Below are 26,730 nucleotides of genomic sequence, written 5' to 3' on the forward strand. Positions count from 1 at the left end.
AGTTGCTCTTAATAGAGACAGGGAAGTGAGTGAGCAGGGTAAGCAGGGCTGAGGTGGGGGGGCGCAATGGCTGGGTGGGGGCTGTGGGTACGACTGTGGGGTCCCCAGGCTGCCAGTTTTGTTGTAAGTAGGCAAGAGTTCTCGGGGCTCAGGCCCATGAGGTGATGCAGCAGATGGAGAAGCGACTGGCGGCCACAGGCCCTAGGGCGACACAAGCAGTGGCTGATTGGGCCTAGGTGCCTGGGGGGCAAGAGGAGAGAGGGCGGGGGCTGGCACCAGGCCTGGGCCTGCACTGGGAGGTAAGAAGATGTCCTAGACTGGCGACCCATGCCTCGCAGATCGCTCTGGTTGCTAGGGAACTGCGCCCTCTACCGCCCCTGAGGGGCTCCCTGCAGACAGCGCGCGCTCCGCCCCCACGTCCTCCCCTTTCCCTTCTCCGTAGGGACTAGGGAGGGGCGGTCACGTGGCGGAGGGGCGGGGCGTGACCGCCTGAAGGGTCACATGACAGGGGCGCGGGCCGGAGCTGTTGCGGGTCGGGGTCGGTTGGAGGCGAAGTGACCATGGTGAGTGAGCGGGAGCTGGCACCTCGGGGGCCCCTGGGGTGAGCGGGTGGCGCCTCTCCCGTTCCGAGACGTCGGCGCGGCCTGCTCCGTTCCCCTGCCCGCGTGCGGCGCAGGCCCGGGGGCTGCGGAAGGGTTTTGGTGCGCTGGGGGCCGTGAGGGGCGAGCAGGGCCCGTGGCGGCAGCTCGCTCCCGCCGGGGACGCGCCTCGGGACGCGGATTCCCACCTGTGGCCGGCGGGGGCTGGCTCGCGGGCGCCCTCCCTGGCCCGCGTGTCGCTGAGAGGGCCCGCCCTCGGTTGCTCCGCAGGGTGCTGGGCCCCGCGCGCTCAGCCGGCTCCCCTCAGTCGGCGACATTCGACCTCTGACCCTGCAAGGGACTGCACCGGCTTCTCCTCCCGGCTGGCCCGCGCCCAGGCGCTGCGTTGGCTCGTGGCGTTCGGCCTGCGGCACGTTATGGTCGCTCCTCGCCCCGGTGGGCCCCGCAGAGCTGGCAGAGGCTGGGCTGGAGCACCTCTGCACGGCTGTCCCGCGGGGCCGATAACCCCTCCCCCACCACACCTCCTGCCAAGTGACTGTCGGCGGCGGGGCTGCAGGATCCAATGCCACGTGGGTGGGGTCATTTCTCAGAGTAAACACATCATAGGACTGGAAGGGACCTCAAGAGATCATCTGTTCCAGTTCCCTTGCACTCAGGGCGGAACTAAGTATGATCTAGGTCGGGGGTTGTCAAACTTCATTGCACCACAATCCTCTTCTGACAACAAAAATTACTATATGACCCCAGGTGGGGGACCGAAGCCTGAGTGTGCCCAATACCTGCCATTTCTGGGGGGAGGGGAAGCTAAAGCCCAAGGGCTTCAGCCCCCAGGCAGGGGGTCTGTAATCTCAGCCCCACTAACAAGTCTGAGCCAGCCCTGGCAACCCCATTAAAATGGGGTTGTGACCCACTTTGCGGTCCCGACTCAGTTTGCGAACCGCTGATCTAGACCATCTCTGATCTTAAAATTCTCCAAGGATAATGATTCCACAACCTCTCTAGGCAATTTATTTTAGTGCTTAAACACTCTGACAGGAAGTTTTTCCTAATGTCCAACCTAACGTATCCGTGTTGCAATTTAAGCCTATTGCTTTTTGTCCTATCTTCAGAGGTCAAGGAGAACAATTTTTTGTAACAACTAGGGCTGTCGATTAATTGCAGTTAACTCATGTGATTAACTCAAAAAAAATTAATTGTGATTAAAAACATTAATTGCCATTAATTGCACTCTTTAATAAGAGAATACCAATGGAAATGTATTAAATATTTTGGATGTTTTTCTACATTTTCATATATATTGTATTGTGTGCTTTAATTTAAATCAAAGTGTATATTATTTTTGCTTACAAATATTTGCACTGTAAAAATGATTAACAAAAGATATAGTATTTTTCAGTTCACCTTGTACAAGTACTGTAGTGCAATCTTTGTCCTGAAAGCACAACTTACAAACATAGGTGGTTGTTGTTGTTGTTTGTTTAATTAAAAAAAAAGTAAAACTTTAGAGCCTATAAGTCCACTCAGTCCTACTTCTTGTTCAGCCAATCTCTAAGACAAACAAGTTTGTTTACATTTACGGGAGATAATGCTGCCCTCTTCTTATTTACAATGTCACCAGAAAGTGAGAACGGGCATTTACATGGCACTTTTGTAGCCATCATTGCAAGGTATTTATGTGCCAGATATGCTAAACATTCGTATGCCCCTTCATGCTTCGGCCACCATTGCAGAGGACATGCTTCCATGCTGATGACGCTCATTTAAAAAAAATAAGTGTCAATTAAATTTCTGACTGAACACCTTGGGGGAGAATTGTATGTCTCCTGTTCTGTTTTACCTGCATTCTGCCCCATATTTCCTGTTATAGAAGTCTCTGATGATGACCCAGCACATGTTCATTTTAAGAACACTTTCACTGCAGATTTCACAAAACGCAAAGAAGGTACCAATGTAAGAATTCTAAAGATAGCCACAGCACTTGACCCAAGGTTTAAGAATCTGAAGTGCCTTCCAAAATCTGAGAGGGATGAGGTGTGGAGCTTGCTTTCAGAAGTCTTAAAAGAGCAACATTCTCTGATGAGGAAATTACAGAACCCAAACCACCAAAAAAGAAAATCAACCTTCTGGTGGCATCTGAAAATGAAAATAAACGTGTCAATCTGCAGTGCTTTGGATTGTTATCGAGCAGAACCTGCCATCAGCATGGACGCATGTCTTCTGGAATAGTGGTTGAAGCATGAAGGGACATGTGAATCTTTAGCACATCTGGCACGTAAATATCTTGCGACGCTGGCTCCAACAGTGCCGTGAGAACACCTGTTCTTGCTTTCAGGTGATATTGTAAACAAGAAGCGGGCAGCATTATCTCCTGTAAATGTAAACATACTTGTTTGTTTGAGCCATTGGCTGAACAAGAAGTAGGACTGTGAGTGGACTTGCAGGCTCTAAAATTTTACATTTTTTATTTTTGAACACAAGTTTTTTTGTACATAATTCTACATTTGTAAGTTCAACTTTCATGATAAAGAGATTGTACTACAGTACTCGTGTTAGGTGAATTGAAAAATACTATTTCTCTTGTTTTTTTACAGTGCAAATACTTGTAATCAAAAATAAATATTAAGTGAGCACTATACACTTTGTAATTGAAATCAGTATATTTGAAAACGTAGAAAACATCCACAGATATTTAAACAAATGGTACTCGATTAATTGCACTGTTAAACAAAAATAGCGATTCAATTTTTTAATTGCTTGACAGACCTAGTAACAACCTTTTATGTATTTGAAAACTGTTATGCCCCCCTCAGTCTTCTCATCTCCAGACTAAACCCTTTTTTTTTTTTTTTCAATCTTCCCTCATAGGTCATGTTTTCTAGACTTTTAGTTATATTTGTTGCTCTTCTCTGGATTTTCTCCAATTTGTCCACATCTTTCCTGAAATATGGTGCCCAGAACTAGACACACTACTCCAGTTGAGGCCTAATCAGTGCAAAGTAAAGCAGAATTACTTCTCATGTCTTGCTTACAACACTCCTGTTAATATATCCCAGAATGATGCTTGCTCTCTTTTTCTTGGTTTTTTTTTTGTTGTTGTTGTTGTTGTTGTGATTTTTTGGTAACAGTGTTACACTGCTAACTCATATTTAGCTTGTGGTCCACTTTGACCCCCATATTCCTTTCCACAGTACTCCTTCGTCGGCAGTCCTTTCCCATTTTGTATGTGTGTAACTGATTGTTCCTTCCTAAATGGAATGCTTTGCATTTGTCCGTATTGAATGTCATTCTATTTATTTCAGACCATTTCTCCAGTTTGTCCAGATCATTTTGAATTTTAATCCTATCCTCCAGTGCACTTGCAACCCCTCCCAGCTTGGTAACATCCACAAACTTTATAAGTGTTCTCTCTATGTGATTATCTAAATCCTTGATGAAGATACTGAACAGAACTGGACCCAGAACTGATCCTTGTGGGATCCTGCTTGATGCACCCTTTCAGCTCGGCCATGAACCACTCACTGATGATTGCTCTCTGGGAATGGTTTTCCAAACAGTTATGGACTCACCTTGTAGTAGCTCCATCATGGTTGTATTTCCCTAGTTTGTTTGTGAGAAGGTCATGTGAGACGGCATCAAAAGCCTTATGAAAGTCAAAATATATCTTGTCTACCACTTCCCCCTATACACAAGGCTTGTTACCCTGTCAAAGAAAGATGTTAGGTTGGTTTGACACAATTTGTTCTTGACAAATCAGTGCTGACTATTACTTATCACCTTATTATCTTCTAGGTGTTTGCAAACTGATTGTTTAATTTTTTGCTCTATTACTTTCTGGGTAGTGAAATTAAGATGTCTGTAATTCCTTGGGTTGCCCTTATTTCCTTTTTTTAATAGATTGGCACTATATATGCCCTCTTCCAGTCATGTGGAATCTCTCCCATCTTTTATGAATTTTCAAAGATGACCATTAATGGCTCAGATATCTCCTCAGTCAACTCCTTGAGTATTCTTGGATGCATTTCATCAGGCCATGGTAACTTTAAGACATCTAACTTGTCTAAGTAATTTTTAACTTGCTCTTTCCCTATTTTAGCCTCTGATCCTACCTCATTTTCACTGGCATTCACAATGTTAGATGTCCAATCGCTATTAAACTTTTCAGTTTTCACTAAAACAAAAAATAGTCATTTAGCGCTTCTGCCATTTTCACATTTTCTGTTACTGTTTCCCTCCCCTCATTGAGTAAAGGGCCTACCTACCCTGTCCTTGGTTTTTCTTTGCTTCTGATGTATTTGTAGAATGTTTTCGTGTTACTCTTTGTCTCTAGCTAGTTGAATCTCTCTTGTTTTGTGACTTGGCCTTCTAATTTTGTGTTCCATACCTGTGTGTTATGTTTATGTTCATCCTTTGTAGTTTGACCTAGTTTCTACTTTTTGTAGGACTCTTCGAGGTTTTAAATCATTGAAGATCTACTTAAGCCATGGTGTTCTCTTGCTCAATTTTCTATCTTTTTCTACTCAGTGGGGTAGTTTGCTCTTGTGCCCTTAATAATATCTCTCTTTCTCCAATGGTAACAATATTTTTTATTATTCCTACTGTATTTGAGTCCTGCCAGTGTTCTTGCCTATCAAAACTTGACAGCTTGGTCCTTACTTGAGGAGTTTAGACTATTTTATTGCAGGCTATAAACAGTTCTGACACCTATCGTATGCTAAGTACATGTTGTGTCATCCAGAAGACTATATTATCCTGAAAGCATGAACTTTTTGGTTTAAGATTACTTATGTATTTGCCAAGCACACTTATGCTGCATATTTATATGGCATCCTCCCAAAATGCCTTACAAATTCTATGTAGGGGTTACTGAAATATACTTGCCTCTGTAGTTGAAAGTGCACAGTAATAGTACAGAAAGGTTTAGGACCATTTCATATTGTAAGGGTATGCCCACACTAAGTTAACATTGTGACTGTCTTTCCCTTACAAGGTATTTAGCAAGGAGATCAGATGCTTTTTTATTTATTTTTTTTAAAGTAGTCCACTGCCTTAGGAGGGAATCTCTTTTTTGGGGAAAGTTAGAGATCAGTTGGACAACATAACTAGAAGATCACAGTTTTTGAAAAATTGAGGTTTTCATTTTTGGAAAACCTATTTTTTTGGAATGGCTTGTTTTTTAAAAATGGTTTAGCCTTGAAACTCCAAATTTGTTTTGTTTATCCATGCTAGATGAGAACTAGTGCTTTTGGGAAGGAGAATGTCTAATTCAGAAGTAACTTGTGAGTCTTGTAACTGTCTTGCAGTATTTGTAAGGTTAGCTGTCTTCACTTCATATGCAAGATATAGCAGTCTATTTGTTGATATGTTTACATATAAACTATTTTGACACAAATTGAGGGAGGTGATGGGGCTTTTATTTAAAGGCTTTATTCTCCTTCAAATTGAAGCATAGGCCAGCCCATATGGGGAACATCTTAAAATAAGTATTGATGTGCAGTATCTTAAGAGTACTCTACTGTCAACCTCTGTTTCTATTGTGACTGCATTTTAGTGGCTCTGTCTATAATTTGTGAAATGCTATACCACAGCAGTTCTCAAACTGTGGGTCGGGACCCCAAGTGGGGTCGTCAGGGCTGGCTTAGACTTCGTGGGGCCGAACCCAACGCCTGAGGGCTTCAGTTTTGGGCAGTGGAGCTGAGATTACAGATCCCCTGCCTGGGGCTTAAGCCCTTGGCTTCACCTCCCTTCCACCCTCCCCCCCCCCCCCCCCCGGGGTGGCAGGGAGCGGGTGGGCTCAGGCTTCGGTCCCCCCTCCTAGGGTCGTATAGTAATTTTTATAGCTAGAAGGGGGTCACGGTGCAATGAAGTTTGAGAACCCCTGTACTATGGGATCCTTTTAGATGATGTGTGCTGTGAATGTAATCTGTTTTTGGTTTGGAGGTAAATGTGCATAAAACTCAATAGGCACTCTTTCAATTTGATACGTGTAATTGCTGACTACACTTTGAAAGTAGTACTGCATGTTTCAGGATTAATGTGAGCATGTTCCTGGAAAGGGCAATAAAGTGTTATAACTTAAACATATTTCTTGTATACTAATGATTTGGGAATTCTTCCTAAGTAACTAATTTAACTGGAAATTGAATATCAGAAAACAGATGTAGTCACAAAGCAAGCTTCTTTGATGTTCCACCTGTGAATGTAAATCTGTACTCAGCAGAGACTTGGAAGACTTCCCTGTTAGATGTGAGCCCCTCCTTAGGCTGCTTTTTGAGCTGTTGGAGTCTAGGCTACAGAGCTTTCAGATGTTCTAAGCCAATGGGGTGGAGGGGTCTCCCATCAACTTACCTACCACCACTCACTGAGGCTGGGGTAATGATGACAATGGGAGAGGCTCTCCCACTGGCGTTTAGGTCAGTGTAACTTATGTAGTTCAGGGGGGTGGCTTAGTCACACCCCTGAGCGACACAGCTTGTACCGATGTAAGCTATAGTGTGTACATAGCCAGTACTGAGTGGAAGTCTCAGGTTAACTGTAGCTAATCTAGCTTTCTTTTACAGAATATTGCACCACTCTTTGTGAAGAGTTTTGGGGCAGTTTGCCAGAGTAACAAGCTCTAAGTAGAAACAAAGTACAGGGACTTCTTTTATTTAGCCTTGTGTATCTTAACCTATCATAAGATAAAAATTGCTTATGTTCTTTCTTCAGCCTGTCTTGCAGTCCTGTGTCTTCTGTTTCCCCAAACAGTGTCACTCTTGCTGATATGAGAGTTTTCTTCTCAGTAGTGCCTGTTGTTTGGAACAGCTTTCTTGCATCATTAGTTCTATGCGTTTAAGATTTTTAGCTAAATACCTCTCCTCTTCTATTGACTTTGTCCAAACTCTTCAAATTTTGTCTCCCCAGACTACAATTAAAGATCCTACATAGAATGAGAACGTATATTCTTTAAAGAATACCAAATGTACCCAGTAGAAGACAGTGAGGGACTACATCTAGTTTTGTGTGTGTGATTTGCATCCAGAACGTTCTGTTCAGGGGCAGAGACAACGAGGAGTCCTTGTGGCACCGTAGAGACTAACAAATTTATTTGTGTATACGCTTTCGTGGGCTAGAACCCACTTCGTCAGATGCGTGGAGTGGAAAATACAGGAGCAGGTATAAATACATGAAAGGATGGGAGTTGCCTTACCAAGTGTGAGGTTAGTCTAACGAGACAAATCAATTGACAGCAGGATAGCAAGGGAGGAAAAATAACTTTTGAAGTGGTAATGAGTGGCCCATTTCAGACAGTTAACGAGAAGTGTGAGTAATAGTAGGGGGAAACTAGTATTGGGGAAATTAGGTTTAGGTTTTGTAATGATCCAGGGGCAGTCGCAGATAATTTTGAAATGTCCATTCTCATAACTTCAAAAGTTACTTTTCCTCCCTTGGTATCCTGCTGTCAATTGAATTGTCTTGTTAGACTAACCTCACACTTGGTAAGGCAATTCACATCTTTTCATGTATTTATACCTACTCCTGTATTTTCCACTCCATACATCTGATAAAGTGGGTTCTAGCCCATAGAATATCAGGGTTGGAAGGCACCGCCTTTCCTTCCTTCCTCAACCCAGAGTTCGGTGCATAGTCTTGGACCAAAAAACCATCTTTTTCCAGTTCTGCTTCCAGTGTTTCCTGTAGATCCTCTCCCTGGTCTTTCAGTTTGTGGCCTATTTCCTCTTACTCCAATAAACAGTTTTTTACAATGTTATACATAGTGTGTCCCAGTTTCTTAATTGTAAGGAATCCAAAAGTTTGTTTTTGAGTCTGGGTGTCTCAAGTATGATTTAAAACTATCAAATTTCAGTGGAAAGTTGCGGTACTAATAAATAGGGGCTGAAATTTTTTTGTGATCATAATTGGGTACTAGAACTATCTACTTATTCCTGTTGTGACTAGTCAATTTTGCTTGCACTGCTCATTCTTCAGCTTGCTACTGATCTTATCTTTTAATTATTTGCTGAGTACTGTCCCATGTGGTTATTATGAAACTACTTGTGTATAACTTTTTAAACATCCCAATGAAATGATTTGCATATTCTAAAAATTTGAGCTTTACATCTGCAAACTGAGATCTGTCCTTCAGTACACAGGGAACTTGTGTAATTGGGAACATACTTTCATCCCCCAGGCTTTAATTAGTATCACTGCCACAAACAAAAGATTAAAAAAATGTATTTCATAAAAGATAGTTATCTTTATCCCTGTGATAATCTGAAAAATAATTTTTTTATTCCAGAGTTTTCTTGGAGGCTTTTTTGGTCCGATTTGTGAGATTGACATTATTCTTAATGATGCAGAAACACGAAAAACAGCAGAAATTAAAACTGAAGATGGCAAAATAGAAAAACACTTCCTCTTCTATGATGGTGAATCTGTTTCAGGAAAGGTAAGACTTTTGTTTGTGTTTCTTATAATTCTTGTTTACTTTTTGCAGCACATAAATGCAAACTAGATATAAAACATGAGATATAGATTTTTCTTCGTTAGGTAAACTGGTTTGAACACCAGCTTAATTCTCTAGTCTGCCTTTGTTCTTAAAGGTCAGAAAATTATCTGTTCTATACCTACTTGTGACTAATGTAAACTTTAGTTCTTCAAATGGTTATTAGCCAGGATGGGCAGGAATGGTAGCCTCTGTTTGCCAGAAGCTGGGAATGAGTGACAGGGGATGGATCACTTGATGATTACCTGTTCTGTTCATGTCCTCTGGGGCACATGGCACTGGCCACTGTCGGAAAACCAGATACTAGGCTAGATGGACCTTTGGTCTGACCTAGTAAGGCCATTCTTGTGTTCATATTAGTTACTGTGGCAATTAATGGGAACCTCTGTTTTATATGTTCATTAGCCTATTGCTTCTTCTTTTCATCTCTTGTTTTCTTCCTATCTCTGAAGAAGCCAGTGTAGCCAAAGGCATCCCTGTCACTTTGGAATAATTTTTCTTGTTGGAAGCAGTAATCTTTGGAACCCGAGAGAGGGGAAGGCCAAGAAGGCACCATTTATAGCAGTAGTCTTTGGACATCAATTACCTGCTTGTTCTGTACATCCTGAAGTTATGCCCCATGCCCTGAAGTGGTTTCTGGTGGTACATCAGAGGATCTTCAGCTCAGCTGGCCACCAGTTCAGTAGGGGAGAGTGTTTTGACAACAAATTGGGAAAGGATTAGGAAGCCCAAATCTGTTCCTTCCCTCAAAGAAACTGAGCTAGATGGCACCCTTTGCCTGTTTCTCAAGGGACCTATTCACCATCAGGGAATGCTCCCATTCTTCAGACCACCTTCTTTACACACACACACACACACGACTGTGGACTCCTCCGAAATAGAGCATGAATCCCTGGAATGTCTTTCTAGAGTACTGAAACTTTCTCATGGGATGTCTGTAACTCAAGAGTCAGCATGTCTATTTAAAAAGAGGAAGCTACTAGCTTTCATATATTCATTTTCATATACTTTTTTAAAAAAGGATGACAGTCTGGGAGGGCTTCTGAGGAGCTTTGACTAACGCAGTTGCAACTGGATCGGAAGACTATTGGCTCCTCAGGCAGCTTCCCCTTTTTTTAACTCTTCCACCCCAAGATAACTGCTTGCATAATCTCTTGCATCCTCTGCCCCAGACATTAACAGATCACTAGTGATTTATGGACTGCACTAGTGGACTGCAAGGTACAAGAATTTGTGAGCTCACAGCTCTGAGTTAGGAAGTACTGTGCACTTCATGTTTCCATAGAGAGGATCTTCTCGTCCCAGGGAGATGAGATGGCTTACTATTTACTCATTAAGACCAGTAAGGTGTCTTTAAATAAATAATTTAAAATTGACAGATTGGGCTTTCCGTGATTTTGTCCAGGATTCTCTTAAATTGGCATCCAGCACTGCAAGCTCCTTTCCCCACTAGGAGGGACCTATGTTTACTAGACTTGGACAAAATAAATCTCAGTACAGTGTGCTTTAGGGGCTAACATCCACAGGAGATGCATCTAGATTCAGTTGTGTGGAAACAGTTAACCTAACAGGATTCACATCTTAAACTGAGCAGTAGCCAGGCTTCTCTGGCTTGTGAGTGGAATGTTTCTAAAGTTAAGCATTTAAGGGGAATCTCAATGACTGTGCCAGATGACATAAAGGAAGGAATCTCTGCCACCTCCCTGGGTAATAATTCCACACAATGATGGTCAAAGTAAAGAGTCTTTTGGCTGTGGAACTGACATCTAGTTGGCTAACTTCAAGTGCCATGATAAACCCTTATCTATGCCTAAATCAGTCTCAATTTTGTTAACCTTTTTTATGAGAAGGAAGGAGGTAATTTTATTAGTGCTGGTGTGTGATAGTTATTCTGTTCTTAACAGGCACAAGGTGGAAGAGATACAAGCTAGAAAAAGTGGGGGAAATATGGCTTTTGTTGGTTTTTTTTTTTTTTTTTTTTGGAACACTGGATGGCTGGCTAGTTACGAATGGATGCTTTGGTAGGCAAGGACACCATGGCACTTGTTGCATGAACCGTGGTTTGCATTTTGATCAGGGGACATCATCTGGTTGGGTCCTTTTTCCTTAGATAGAACGGGGTTGTGTCTGACTCATCTTGCTGTGCTAATGCAGTGCAGTTGATTTCAGGATTTGATGAAAAGCTGAGAGAGAGAAAGATGATAGGATGTCACCTATTCGACATTGGTGAGGCCTCATCTGGAGTACTGTGTCCAGTTTTGGGCCCCACACTTCAAGAAGGATGTGGATAAATTGGAGAGAGTCCAGCGAAGGGCAACAAAAATGATTAGGGGACTGGAACACATGAGTTATGAGGAGAGGCTGAGGGAGCTGGGATTGTTTAGCCTGCAGAAGAGAAGAATGAGGGGGGATTTGATAGCTGCTTTCAACTACCTGAAAGGGGGTTCCAAAGAGGATGGCTCTAGACTGTTCTCAATGGTAGCAGATGACAGAACGAGGAGTAATGGTCTCAAGTTGCAGTGGGGGAGGTTTAGATTGGATATTAGGAAAAACTTTTTCACTAAGAGGGTGGTGAAACACTGGAATGCGTTACCTAGGGAGGTGGTAGAATCTCCTTCCTTAGAGGTTTTTAAGGTCAGGCTTGACAAAGCCCTGGCTGGGATGATTTAACTGGGAATTGGTCCTGCTTTGAGCAGGGGGTTGGACTAGATGACCTTCTGGGGTCTCTTCCAACCCTGATATTCTATGATTCTATAGGAGGAAGGAAATAGTGGGGCAGAAAGTAACACAACAGGAATGGGAGACAAGCTCTTGTGTGCCTCTGTGCTGTTTGGCCGAGGACTGGATGTCATGTTGATTTTCAAGGCCTGATGGCCTTCCTCGGGAAGAAAATCCTTTTGTCAGCTCCTTCTCTCCTGGGATCAGGGAGGATGAGTCCATGAGTTGGGAAGAGACAAGACCTGATAAACTAAGATGCATTGGGATGAGATGTTCTTTTCAAAGTCTCATTTTAGGAACCACAAAAAGGTCGTGGGAGAGGGGAAGTTGGTTGCATTGTTCATCCCCCTCTTTATTTTGTCCACTAATAGTCCTAATATCTGACATACCAATTTTGGTTCATTAATTTCTGGTTCCGCATCTTTTCTTTCTGCCAAGCATGATTTCAACAAATACCTTGAATTACATCAGGAGGCCTTTTTGTTTAGACTAATTCAGTCTCTTTTTTGTACCTTTTTCCCCCATCAACATTTGTTGTTACATCAACCTATAAACATCTTATGAACTTTCAGGTGCTTTTTACATTTGAGCTTACAATTAAGGTAAATATTTGGGCTCAGTTATTACCACTACTTATTCTCTGTTGTATCTCCCAAGCCTATCTACTTGTGACACCTACTTTTGAGTGACTGCTCACTTTGGTATATCTTTCCTTTCCTTTAATGAACAGTGAAATAGTTACATGTTGACACTTAGTGTCCTCATATTGCATCTGAGTTTGTGCCCTTGGAGACAACTGGGGTAGTTCACATCTGAGCCATTGGATAAGGTTCTCTAAAAGCTCAGGCAGACACTACATCAGCTACACTGGGGTTATATTTTGAAGTTTTCTTCACACTAACAGCTAAAGATTTGCTCTTTTTAAAATGAAAGCTGAGACTGGAGGACAGCTGAGAAGCATACTGCATCCTTCCCCCCCCACCCCCACTCCTTTGTGCTCTCAGCGGCCATGCACCACACTTTGGGGAAACAATGATCAAGTGAAATGCTCCAGCTTTCTTTAGCTCTTCTTGGAAAGGAGAGCCAGAGATGCTCATCCCAAGCCATTGGATCCATTGGTTAGTGAATGTCTTTGGGCATAAATGCTTCCTTTACCTCCAAAGAGTTGCAGATAGTAAATGGGTACTGTAAGAGTTACACTCTCTATCCCACCCCCAAAAAAGTCCAAATGTTTTTGTCCGGCTCTATCAACTGCACTCCATAAAGCAGAGTAGCTAAATGCCCAGTAGGGGGAGCATGAGTTAAGCATTGTTCCCACAACTTTCTTGGAATAGCTGATGCTTATAACAAATTCATTGCATGTTTGTGCCTGGGGGAGAGGAGGGGGAAAGGATTGTGGAGGGTGAAGTCAAGTCTTAAAATAGATCTCTGATAACTGAACTTAAGACCAATACCAAATATAGAGAGCTCAGAAGGAGCCCCAGCATGGCTGACAAGCAGTATCTCGTTAAGTCTAGCTTGGGGATCGGCAACCTTTGGCCCGTGGCCCACCAGGGTAAGCCCCCGGCAAGCTTACCTGCATCTGCAGGTTCGGCCGATCGCGGCTGCGGGAAGTGGCATGGGCCGAGGGATGTTTCTGGCTGCCACTTCCTGCAGCCCCCATTGGCTTGGAGCGGCGAACCGCAGCCTGTGGGAGCCACAATTGGCTGAACCTGCAGACGCGGCAGGTAAACAAACCGGCCCAGCCCACCAGGGGGGCTTTCTCTGGCGGGCCGGAGGCCAACGGTTGCCGATCCCTGGTCTAGCTTATACTTTTCCTGCTCCTCTTGAACTCTTTTTTTGTGTTAGGGTAACAACTGGGATTTGGGGTGGGATGGGGCGTTGGAGATTGGTGCTGGTCTTTCATATTAATACTGGGTAGGTTGGCAAACTTTAGCACCCTACCTGTTACTGACTGTAAGACTGAGTGAACCTCCTTTTCATCTGTAGTAGTCCTATTGCCTTGCCTTTATCTCCCATTAAGTCCTGAAGGGGTGTCAGGCTGAAGGACCCCAGCTGGTGGTGAATGATGTAACTGAATTTGGCAATATGAAAGCAGAACCTCCATCGCTCACGTCTCCAACCATACAGTTGAATAGCTCACATTTAATCAAGAAGTGTGAAAACACTATTGTAGTAATCTGGATAAAATCGTACTAGTTTGAGCTGACAGCTTTTTGTCTAAAACAATGAAATTTCAGTAGTTTAAACACTTCTATGAATGCTTTCCATTTTGAGAAGTCAGTCAGTTAAGATCTTTTCCTTGTAGCTGTTTTCTCCTGGAAAGGTTTTAGGCCTCAAGAATGTTGTACAAGGAGGAAGGAAAAGTTGTCTAGTCAGATGACTACTCTAAATAGGAGAGTTGAACTGCCAGGAATAAAGTATGTTTCTGATCCTGTAGTGGAGCATTACTAATTTGATCGCAATTTTACATTCCCTTGGACAGTCTTTATCTGTCCTTAATGCATCCTCTTGTGTATTGCCTTTAAGGGTTATACGCAAGCTTAAACCCTTAAAAATCATGGAGTGGAAAAAGACAGGGGAAGGAAGGAGAGAGCTTTCTGGGCACACCCAAATAACTGATCTTTGTCCAGAAGTGAAAGTGAACACCTGCTGTGCTACAGTGGAAAGTATAAAAGCCTCCAACTGATATTGTTGTTTTTTTTTGTTTTTTGTTTTTTTTTTTTCAGGTGAACATAGCCTTTAAACAACCTGGAAAGAGGTTAGAGCACCAAGGAATTAGAATTGAATTTGTAGGACAAATTGGTGAGTTTTGAAGCTGCCAATGTGGTGAGGGTAGATGTGATTTATGGAACTTTTACACTCATAACTGTAAGCACTCTGGCTCAGTCCTCATGACTACATCAGGATAGTGGTTAACAAGTGCTGAAGTAAGACAATGTCTTAGTCATTTTAACTCAGAAGTAATGTGCTACTTGTACTGGTCAGAAATTGGAAAAAGCAGCAGTCTTCCTCTTTCGCCAGTCTGTTTAAGAGTTGATTGATTTATGGGAAACCTGGAGAAACATTTTATGGCCAACCAGAGAGCGTGCTTGCCATTTACACAACTTATTGCCACACGTGATCAATGCAGAACTGCGTTCACAGTCTTAATCTGCATACTCAAAATGAAAACCTAGGAAAATTTAGACTTTTTTTTTTTAAACCACAAGTGGCAATCACATGAAAAATAACACCCAAAAATTCATCTCTCTCGCTTATTTCTCATGTCTTCTTTAGTGTATCAAACTAAAATGCCAAGCATGTACCAGCTGTGCAGGCCTGGATTACTTTTTTAGTCTCTAATCCTTGATTTAGAGGGAAAAGGAGGTATAGGAAAAAGAAGGGTGGTAATGGTCTAATTACCTCTTTCTAGAAATACGTCTGTGGCCCTTGCAGTATTCTAAAGTGTAGTTGTGTACTGTTACTGAACATAAAGTAAGGTGTCTTAAATATCTCAAAGTGCAGAGATCCTATAAAATTGCCTGATAACACTGCATTAAACTAAAGTTCTTTTTTTTCCCATTCAGATTTAGAAGCTAAAATTGTGAAGAATCTGCATCATTTGGTTAGGTTCAAAGGTCTATCAGTAGTTTCTCCCAAAAACACTTGAAATATCCTTTCTCTATACAGCTTAGATTTATTATAAAATTCTATATCTTCTGTTTACAATAGCCTCTCTGATTTATACAAAAAGTATTCTTCCTGCCTCAGAAAATACAACAGTAAATTTACTAGAAAATCATGAAGTAGTATATTTAAAATTAAACAGTTGTCCAGTGAACAAAATACACTTCGCAACATTCTTTTAATTATGATCACTTTGTTTTGTAACACGCAAAAAACCAGTAACTAATGTGTCTGTCACTTAAATACTGTTCTTTTGTATTTCTAACAAGCTGCTTTTGTGATGCATTATTACTTGGGTTGTGGTATATTTAAATGTGAACCTGCTTAGAGTAATGAATTTATTTTTAATTCTCTGCTAGGGAGAATTAATTAAATTTGAATAAATTTGTCAAATATTTTAACTCCTCGTGATAGTTACTGTCATGTAACTGACCATGTTTCTTTACAATTCTGAATCCTAAACAACAATTTATATGTAGAAATGGTTTTCCTGATAGGTTTTGCAAAGTTAAAAATATGTATTCTGTGAAGACTGGGTGGCTCAAAGATTTAGTAATAAGATTAAACACTAAGGGTCACAGGAAGTCCTGGTGTAAATGCAATCAACTCCATTAGTCAGTGTGTGCCTGTTTACAGCATGATAGAACTTGGACCTAAGTGGCTGGTTTGAACTTACCTGGGTTGGTAGTAATGATGATATACCTTCTAACAGTTTTTTGTAACTTGTAGATTAATTGGTGGTGACAGTCCTGTTCCAAATGTTGCTAATTGCCTTCTTTTAGCCTTTCTGCTGTAACTACCAGAGACTTAAGTGGACACGGAGACTTTATTACAGAATATTGGAATTTATGTTACTATGACACTAATTTAACCAGAAATTCCTTTATTTAATTGAGAGGCCTAATGGTCTTTATACAGTTGCTCTAAATAATAAGTATTCTACTACATCCAAACAGTAACAAAACATTTATAAACATTTGATCAAAATACTTACAAACGGTAAATTCAGAAGTGCTTAGACCCATATTGGTTGGCTCCAACTTCAGGTAGGTATTGGGAATGAACCATCTAATAGCTTGTCTTTTTAAACCCTTTAACAAACAAGTGATGTCATTGCCTGTTGCCAATTTAGCTAAAAAACAGGGTTTGGCCAATTTGGGTCATTACTGGTTCAACACACACAATTCTTGTTTTTAACTATCTCTGATAATTAGGGCCTTTTTTTCTTTCTATCTTATCATTTATCTTTCTGGTCTAGTTGTTGTAATTTGATGCTGAAGATTGCTGACCTTTTTGCTGATGTGTTTTAAATTCCACTGATCTGGAGGTGAATTTAATGGCTGTCTCTTCTCCCCAACACACCTTACTTCCAGCAGTCAGAGTAGAACTATAAAAAGAGGTTTCAAATGATGTTCACTTCAACAGTTGTGTTTATTAATAAACTCTTTCTAACTTCTTGCTTCTCAATTTCAGAACTCTTCAATGACAAGAGCAACACTCATGAATTTGTAAACCTAGTGAAAGAACTGGCCTTACCAGGAGAACTGACACAAAGCAGAAGTTATGACTTTGAGTTTATGCAAGTTGAGAAGCCATATGAATCCTACATTGGTGCCAATGTCAGATTGAGGTGTGAAAATATGCATTTAAGCAGGCAGATTCTATGAAATTTGATACTAGAATCAGATATCCTGTTAGGTTATATGTAAAACAGGCTGAGTGTGCATTCAACAAAATGGTAATTCTGTCAAGTCTGTTTCCCATTAAGTTGTAAACATAAAATTAACACTGTGTATTACAGAACTAAAATTTGTATCTTTCTCCAAAACTCTGTACATGGAATTTACTTTTACTGTGCTCACACTCACAATGGCACTCTTTTCTAGATGGACAGTGAAACTTCCACCTAGAAAATGGGTTGGTATTTCAATCATTTCACCTGTTCATGAAGTCCAGCCCTTCTTTAAGGTGACGCTTTCTCAAGTGTTGATTTTGATTCCAATAGAACGCATGAAGTGACATTTTTCAGAGGACTTAAGGGTATAATTCTGGTAGCTCTTTGGAAGCATCAGGATCACATGGAGGGTTATAGCAAAGACCACTCGACATCTGCTGGTCTCCCAAATCTCTCATAGCAAGGCTTCTTCTGAATTCAAAAATATCTTCAGCTCTGTCATATAAACCCAGTTCTCTGTTGTAGGGGTTGTTAAAATTGAAAGTTAACTTATGAATAAAATGCTTTTCTCAAGCGCAATGTTTTGATTATTTCCTGTTAACAAAGAAGATAAGGTGAAAAAATAACATTTGACCCACTACTTTGAAGGACACCAAGATAGAAAGTAGAGTTGATGTCTGTGAAGAGATCTTGTATTTGAGAACGTAAGGAGGATTTTGGTTTATAGCACTCTAGTTGATACATATCAAGAATCAGAGATGTCAATTCATCGCAGTTAGCTCATGCAATTAACTCAAAAAAATTAACTGCGATTAAAAAAATTAATCGCGCTTAATCGTATTGTTAAACAATAGATTACCAGTTGAAATTTTTTTTTGATTACATAACTGCACTCAAAAACAAAACAATGTAAAACTTTAGAGCCTACAATTCCACTCAAGTCCTACTTCTTGTTCAGCCAATCACTAAGAGAAACAAGTTTGTTTACATTTACAGGAGATATGCTGCCCGTTTCTTATTTACAATGTCACCTGAAAGTGAGAACAGGAGTTCGCGTGGCACTTTTGTAGCCATCATTGCAAGGTATTTATGTGCCAGATATGCTAAACATTCATAAGCCTTTCCTGCTTCAGCCACCATTCCGGAGGACATGCCGATGATGATGGTTTAAAAAAAAATATAGTGTGCTAATTTAAATTGGACTGAACTCCTTGTGGGAGAATTGTATGTCTCCTGTTCTGTTTTACCCGCATTCTGCCATATATTTCGTGTTATAGCAGTCTCGGATGATGACCCAGCACATGGTGTTTGATTTACGAACACTGTCACTGCAGATTTGACAAAATGCAAAGAAGGTACCAATGTGAAATTTCTAAAAATAGCTACGGCACTCGACCCAAGGCTTCAGATTTTGGAAGGCACTTCAGAGTTTTAGAGGGATGAGGTGTGGAGCATGCTTTCAGAAGTTTTAAAAGAGCAACATTTCGATGCGGAAACTACAGAACCCGAACCACCAAAAAAAGAAAATCAAGCTTCTGTTGGTGGCATCTGACTCAGATGATGAAAATGAACATGCATTGGTCCGCTCTGCTTAGGATTGTTATTGAGCAGAACCTGTCATCAGCATGTCCTCTGGAATGGTGGGTGAAGCATGAAAGGACGTATGAATCTTTAGCGCATCTGGCACATAAATATCTTGCAACGCCAGTTACAACAGTGCCGTGCGAACATCTGGTCTCACTTTCAGGTGACACTGTAAACAAGAAGCGGGCAGCATTGTCTCCTGCAAATGTAACCAAACTTGTTTGTCTGAGTGATTTGGCTGAAGTAGGACCCAGTGGACTTGTAGGCTGTAAAGTTTTACATTGTTTTATTTTTGAATGCAGTTATTTTCTTGTACGTAATTCTACATGTGTAAGTTCAACTTTCATGATAAAGAGATTGCGCTACAATACTTTAAGTGAATTGAAATATACTATCTTTTTTACAGTGCAAATATTTGTAATAAAAATTATAAAGTGAGCACTGTACGCTTTATTCTGTGTTGTAATTGAAATCAATATATTTGAAAATGTAGAAAACATCCAAAAATATTTAAATAAATGGTATTCTATCCTTAACAGCGCGATTAATTGCGATGAATTTTTTTAATCGCTTGACAGCCCTAGTATCAACGTGACTAAAGGAAATGAGACTGGAGGCATGTGTTGCCAAGGCTTTGACTTGACTAGCTAGTAAGTTAAACAATGGATAAAATTCTGTAGAATGTTTGGGTTTAAAGAGAAATGTCTAGTTACTGAATATAAAATGACCCTCTTGTAGTCTTACTTTGTTTTTTAGTTATTTCATTAGAGTGTCACCTTGGCAATTTCATCCATAAAAACAATATAATCTGCATAACTGAGTCTCTGTTAACTTTACTGTTTACTTCATAGGTATTTTCTTAAAGTGACAATAGTAAGACGACTGTCAGACTTGGTAAAAGAATATGATCTTATTGTTCACCAGCTTGCGACATACCCAGATGTTAACAACTCTATTAAAATGGAAGTAGGCATTGAAGACTGCCTGCATATAGAATTTGAATATAACAAGTCGAAGTAAGTGTGACTCAAAACCTACACAAATAGAAGTACTCAAATTGATCAAGAAGAGAGTAACCTTTGATGTAATATAGATGACTTACCATAATGATTCTTGCATTATGAGCTTTTTTTAGATTCTGGAGGCTTGGAAACAAAATGATTGATCATAAAGGCAAAGATTAGATTTTCAGAGTAGTTGCCAAGTGCCTTTTTCAGTGCTTAACATTCAGTCTCTTGCAAACTTGCTAGCGACTTTGATTTCACTCCTGAAATCATGCTATTTGGATGACTGTAGTGCATTCTCAGTTGGAACCTATAACGGTAGGGATGTTCTAGCCTCACTTGAGTGGTTGGGAAACCCACCTTAGCAGAAGGGCACTGTTCGGTTCAGTTTCAGCAATAAAAATGATGACCTGTATCTTTTTTTCTTAAACTCTAGCTAGAATCATGTGTATTAGGTAAGCCTTTAACTGAAAGCCATGTTTGTTCTCCTAAAGGTATCACTTAAAGGATGTGATTGTTGGAAAAATTTATTTCCTCTTAGTAAGAATAAAAATTCAGCACATGGAGTTGCAGCTGATCAAAAAGGAGATCACTGGAATTGGTAAGATGAGCAAAAAAGGAAGAATACCAATATGAACTAGTAATTTGTATATCTTAAAGTTGATGCAAACCTAATAGTAAGAAGTTAATCAAAGATATATATATTTGGTTTATCAGACATTTTAATGGGGTTTCTGTTCATCTGGGGTTCAGAATCAAATTTGATATCTAGTATAAAAGTAGCTAGATCTTGTAGTAGACATCTGCTTCATACTTTAGGATTCAAAGCTTGCTTTTGGGTTGGAGAGCTCATCCTAGATCACTGAAATTTACAGGCTACTTACAGAACTCTTGATACTCAAACTAAAAATATGCATGAGCATGAATTGTTTGGTTATTCACTTCAGTCTAATATCTGAAATTAGTGGACTTTTTTTTTTTTTTTAAAAAACAGTTGAGGAGGCCGGTCGTGTCCTTTTGAACAGTAGATAATTGTGAAGACGGGCATTTTTGAAATCTTTAAGTCCCATTAACTTTCATTAGGGTTCATAAGTAACTCTTGAAATGGGACTTACAAGCCTACATTAGGCATTTTTGAAAATGTTACCCTTCGTCTACATTCTCCCCCCCCGCCCCCTTATTAAAGGAGCTATATCTGGAAAGTATTGTCTTTATATAAAGACCTAACTTTACAAATATCAGTGTTAGGTTTGGTCTTTGCTGTTTTTCTGAACGATGATTTGGAGGTCTGGGATGTCTGAATGCTCATACTTCAACTGAAGAGGTAGTGATGCTGCATCTTTAACAGACTTCCTATATTTGAGTGTCCATTAGTCATTGGAATTAAATAGGTGTTAGTTATTAAAAGCAAACCAAAAACAGTTTTTGTGATGCCAGAATTTTACAAGCTCTTCAGTCATCTTACAGTTTTCCAGGGTAAACAAGACATGAATTTGTAACAAGGAAAAGAAACAGAAAAATGTATTTCCTTAAAACTTAAGCTGCTTTAAATACATCAGAGAGGGTGCAAATAATTTCTTTTCCTTTACAAGTCAATCTTTACACCTTTAAGCGACACATTTTTGTTAAACCCCTCATGACTTATGAACTTGTTACAGAGCTACTCGATCCCTCAAATAAACAAGTAGATAACTCTTGATAGTACTATGTCCATTTCACAAAATCAGCAAACCATTTAAGTTTGAACTCGAAGGAGGTTTGAAGCAGGAGGAGGTGGATGATTGCAGGTAAAGTTTCCAAAGCATTTCCCCATACTATTTGTAGCTCTACCTAATATTTTTTGTCACTTATGAATATAAGCACTATTGGAAGTTGAGTCTTTTTCTTAATATACACTATCTTTCTTAAAACACATACAAAGGGAAACCAAGGGTTTGTGCCCATTAAAGGGAAACCACTGTTCTTGGGCAGGAGTTGCCATAAGACTACTGTTTGGGGTCCTGTAGTTTGATTGAAAAAGCATATCAAGTAAATGTTCCAAAAAGTCTCTCATTAACATGTTGCACTTTTTTTTTTTTTTTTTTCCTTAAACTAGGGCCCAGTACCACAACAGAGACGGAAACCATTGCTAAGTATGAAATAATGGATGGTGCGCCAGTCAAAGGTAAATAATTGCTCTTGAACTTTGGAGAGCATTCTAGTGTAAAAATTATAACCAGGTTTTTAAAATGAGTTTGCTTCTATATGGATAAGAATTTTTCTTTGTAAAAGAGGTACGGTAAGGTAGAACACCCAAAGCTGCAAGTGGCAATAGTGATTACTTAACCTAGAGATGGGGGTTCTAATTATGAAATTTTGTTTGAAGTTCAATCCTTTTTACTACTCCTACTCACCCCCACAAGTACCTGTGATCTGATTTGGGATTCCAGTTCAAGCCTATCTCTACTACATTAACAGCTCACTGTATAGGAGGAATTGAAGAATATTCTTCCTAAAAAGCGGGAGGACAGTCCCTCTTTTCTCTGATTTTGCTGCCAAGTGCTCCCCTCCTTTAGTAGTATTTTTAAGTACTTCCATCTCTGATCTCCACCGTATTTGCCTCTTTGGAAGCAGACTCTTCAGCAAGCCTCTGAGCACAAGCCACCTGGTGCCTACTGTCGGAACATGCAGCTGCTCTAAGGCAGTGGTTCTCAACCAGGGGTACAAAGAGGTCTTCCAGGGGGCATATCCAGTGGTGAGCTGGAGCCGGTTTGCACTGGTTTGTGCGAACCAGTTGTTAAATTTTGAAGCCGGTTTCAAACCAGTTGCTAAAGGGGTGGGCAAACTCTGGCCCGTGGGCCACATCTGGCCCGCGGGACTGTACTGTCCGGCCCGCCTGAGCTCTCGGTTGGGGAGGCTTCCCTGAGAATCCCTTTTAAATTTTTACTTATCCGGTAGCGCTTCAGGCCTTCGGCAGCAGGTCCTTCACTTGCTCCAGGTCTTCAGCGGCACTTTGGCGCGGGTCCGTCAGTGCCCCCGAAAACCCAGAATGACTGAAGGACCTGCTGCTGAAGTGCCGCCGAAGACCCGGAGCGACTGAAGGAACCGGTTCTTCAGCTTTTGGCAGCTCATCACTGGGTACATCGACTCACCTAGATATTTGCCTAGTTTTACAATAGGCTATATAATAAGCAGAAGTGAAGTCAGTACAAACTAAAATTTTCATACAGACAATGACTTGTTTATACTGCTCTATATACTATACACTCAAATGTAAGTACTATATTTATATTCCCATTATTTTGTTATAATATGGTAAAAATGAGAAAGTAATAGTACACAGTAATAGTGTGCTGTGACAGTTTTGTATTTTAATGTCTGATTTTGTAAGTAAATAGTCTTTTAGCTGAGGTGAAACTTGGGGTACACGAGACAAATCAGACATATGGTAGTCTGGAAAGGATGAGAACCACTGCTCTAAGGGCTCATGGACAGCAACTGTGCTATGAATATTTAGGTGCCTCTAAATTAAAATAACTCACTGGGTGGAAAAGATATTATTCCTTAGGCCTGGTCTAAACATGAAGTTCCACCAGTTTAGGTAATGGTGTAGTTTAACTAAAATAAGTTTAAAAGTTGGTGCAGCTTTGTTGGGCAAACTAAAATAAGTCATGATAAACAAACTTGAACAGGTTTATGTGTTTAAAACTGATTGCCCCTAATGGGCAAGCTATGCTGATATATCTGTTTGAAATTGATTATAAGTGTGCCCACATAGGGATTTAACTAAACTGGTGCAAGTTTGCTTGTGTAGTCAAGCCCCTAGAAAGTTTCCTTTTCCCCTCTGAGCTATTGCAGCCAATATCTTGAGGGCACTTCAAGACTTGGAATGGGGCAGATTCTGGAACAATTAGGAGTCCTGAAGGAAGAGGCTGGCTGCTAATGACTCTCAAGCTTGCTTCCAGAGAAGAGTTTAGGGAGGGATGTGGTAAATAAAGGTAGAGGAAAAGAAGGATCACAAGGCTTAAAGCTCCTTAAGAAAAATCAGTGGGAGAAAGGGAAGAAAGTAGGTAGGGAGGGTTCTGGTGTGTAGTGGGGAGGGGTACAGGTGTGCAAGCTGCCAATCACTGATGGTGACAGAACTCCCTTGAGCAGCTACTGTAGGATCCTGAGACAAGACTGAACAGCAAGATTAAATCACCGTTTTTGGTGACAGGGCTATCTGATGGTTGTGTTGCAAAAACTCCAACTAGAATTTGGATCCTGCAGATCCAGATCAGTCTGATTCAGGCACGGCTGAAGAACATTGACTGATTAATAGTTGTCTGATCTGGTTTTGAGTGAAAATAGTGTTCTTATTGACTTTGAGCTAGTATCGGCATTTTCCATAATAGCTCTGACAACGAGACTTAGATTATTTTAGTAATTTAGTGATGAGAGGTCCCAGAAAGGGTAATGCTGGGTGACGGTTCATGTTTGACACTGGCTTCTTATTTAATTATAGTAGATTGGCCTTCAAGGTGTTGGTCCTTTTAAAGCTCTGAATGGTCTGGAATCCAGTTAGGTGAAATAACCTCTCACTTATACCATCTTCTGGCACACCGTTGACTTAAAGGCTCTTGTAAACTTCAGGACCTGTGTTGGGTTTCCCAGATGAGGGCCTGTGCCCTTAGAATCTGAAGGGTGCTTGGGTAGAAGACCACCACTTTTTCACCCAGTCTTACGCATTTTGGGGAATGTGTTTTAATGAGAGTTCTCTCAGATGAAACTAATTCTAACTTTTCTTTCCTCTTCAAGGTGAATCAATTCCTATAAGACTTTTCTTAGCAGGCTATGATCCAACGCCTACAATGAGGGATGTGAACAAAAAATTTTCAGTGAGATACTTTTTGAATCTAGTGCTTGTGGATGAAGAAGACAGACGGTACTTCAAACAACAGGTATGGTGTTGTACAGGCTGGAGTCTTGTGACAGGCTGGTTTTTGTTGTGAAGTTTTGTTTTTTTGTTTTTTTCATATTTGGAAACCGAACAAGTAAACTCTATGTTACAAATAGAAATATGAAATAATTACTTTTCTCCCATTTGCTGTACTGAATAGTACGCGCACAAAACTTAATTTGCGAGTGAGGAAGAAGAAGGGGATGATGAACACTATTTTAGCAAAGATGAGGTATTAGTGTGGTACAAAATGCAAGAAAGGAGTGATTGATGCCCCACAGAACTTACAATCTAAATAGCCAGACAAAACAATACTGATAGAAATTGCTGTGTGTCCAAAAGGGAAATTATTTTGGAGCATTATTTTTAAATTACTGGATGTGCAACATTTTTTTGTTTCACTTGAGTGGGTTAATGCTGGATGAAGAGACACAAGGAATTTGATTTGGTTCCTGGCATAAGAGAGTACAAAGGTAAAGGCGTGAAAAGGATATAAAGGGCAATATTTATAAACCGAATTGCTTTGGTTTGAGAACACATCTGTACCTGATTTATAGAAATATAGCTCATTACAGAATGGAAATAGTGATGCGAAGTATTTTGGAAACCTTGCATCAATAGAAACTTATGATTAATTTTGAGGTTATGGGGTTAATATTTGACCAGACATAACGCTATACTAAATGAGCATTTGCTTCCCCTATATAGGAAATAATTCTTTGGAGAAAAGCTCCTGAGAAACTGAGGAAACCACGAACAAATTTTCACCAGCGGTTTGAATCTCCAGAACCACAAGCATCTGCTGAGCAACCTGAAATGTGAACTAGATAGGAGGTGAAAAAACTGTTGTGACACTTCAGCAGAGTAAAGGTGGCAGCAGCCTGTAGGAGAAGAGAAGGCAAAAACTCACATTACACCGGTCTTCCTTCGTCTTACAGTGCTGCATTTACCATATTACTAAAACATTCGTCAAGTAAACATTCAAGTGTGTATATACATTTAAAATAAAGTGCTTTCTCAAACACTGGAACTTTCTTAAGCTACTATTTTATACTGCACATTTTACTTTTATTTGATAATGTTATGCACTCGATATGCATAAAGCTTAAACAAATCTAGTTATATATTTCCATGCATGTAGGCTTGTATATTTATTTTTTGCTAATCACCTATAATATGTAGATTAAAGCAGTTCTCCCCCATCATGTCATTTATCGCATGCATACCTCCAATGCTGCTTATCTGAACTAGTTTTGAAACCAACAGATAAGTATACTTGTCTAAATTACACTAAAAATCAGGGTTTATGGTGGATCTTTTGTCTTTAGAATGAGACTTTTAAATATTCTTGACATGCGAGCATAGTTTAACTCTTTACCACAAACTTACTGTACCTGTTTGGAGTCTTCTAAGACCATACCGTGGTTCTCAGAGGCTTTGAATCTTGTATCTTTCACAAGAACGTTCACAAACAAATTTGTTCCCAAGATGATCCTTTTAGATGTGTGGCGGCTCTTACACTTCACTCTAACCATATTTGTTTTTACTTAGAACTTCCAGAAACAGTTTACTGACAAGTCTAATGTTTTCTAGTAACTGTAGAACTCTCACTTCTCCCACTATTGCTGTTTTACTTTAATTGAGATAAGGGGGGATGGAAATGTTTTAACATAGCTGACTCTTAATGATTAAACTGAGACTTAGTGTTACATTCTTGAAATCAACTTTTTACATGCACAATATTTACTCATCTCCTCTTGGATTCACAAATCTACTCCCCTCTTTACAGCTTGTTCCCTTGCCATCCTGGGGGAGGAGGAAAAATGACAGCCTCTCAGAAGAACATACTTATTCTCATCCATCTAGGCCTATAAATGGGTGGGAGACAAACTGTTGGGTGGTTTTTATTTTATTTTATTTTTTTTTGAAAGATATTTTTTAAACTGGTTGAGTTCAAAAAGTGTTGAGAAATTTGTCTAGAAAAACGGAATATTTTTGTCTTACTCATCTCTTGTGAGTTTAGAGTCTTTGAACAAATTACTTAAACAAGTTAGCCTCCATTCACAATTAATCACGTAGTC

The 26,730-nt window shown here is 40.3% G+C and overlaps 1 protein-coding gene across 2 annotated transcripts; it reads left to right on the forward strand.

The window, feature by feature from the left end:
• Positions 1-467: 467 nt before the first annotated feature.
• Positions 468-25,679, forward strand: VPS26A (VPS26 retromer complex component A). 2 transcript variants are annotated; one of them, XM_073353506.2, is made up of 10 exons: positions 469-563; positions 4,494-4,632; positions 8,875-9,024; positions 14,529-14,604; positions 16,942-17,098; positions 19,579-19,743; positions 20,226-20,332; positions 21,827-21,895; positions 24,508-24,650; positions 25,358-25,679. In XM_073353506.2, the coding sequence occupies exons 2-10, from the start codon at positions 4,630-4,632 to the stop codon at positions 25,469-25,471; spliced, it is 984 nt and encodes a 327-aa protein (XP_073209607.1). In that variant the 5' UTR covers positions 469-563; positions 4,494-4,629; the 3' UTR covers positions 25,472-25,679. The 2 variants fall into 2 exon arrangements, with proteins under 2 accessions (XP_073209606.1, XP_073209607.1); XM_073353505.1 differs by lacking the exon at positions 4,494-4,632 and having other exon boundaries at positions 468-563.
• Positions 25,680-26,730: the final 1,051 nt, after the last annotated feature.

The sequence above is a fragment of the Lepidochelys kempii genome, chromosome 7 (assembly GCF_965140285.1).
Source record: "Lepidochelys kempii isolate rLepKem1 chromosome 7, rLepKem1.hap1, whole genome shotgun sequence".
Lineage (NCBI taxonomy): Eukaryota > Metazoa > Chordata > Testudines > Cheloniidae > Lepidochelys > Lepidochelys kempii.

What these genes read in the sequence shown, in the direction of transcription:
- VPS26A (XM_073353505.1), top strand. An exon ending in TTTGAATATAACAAGTCGAA is followed by an intron (nt 19,744 to 20,225) that starts GTAAGTGTGACT and finishes GTTCTCCTAAAG; the next exon opens with GTATCACTTAAAGGATGTGA. An exon ending in GGATGGTGCGCCAGTCAAAG is followed by an intron (nt 21,896 to 24,507) that starts GTAAATAATTGC and finishes TTCCTCTTCAAG; the next exon opens with GTGAATCAATTCCTATAAGA.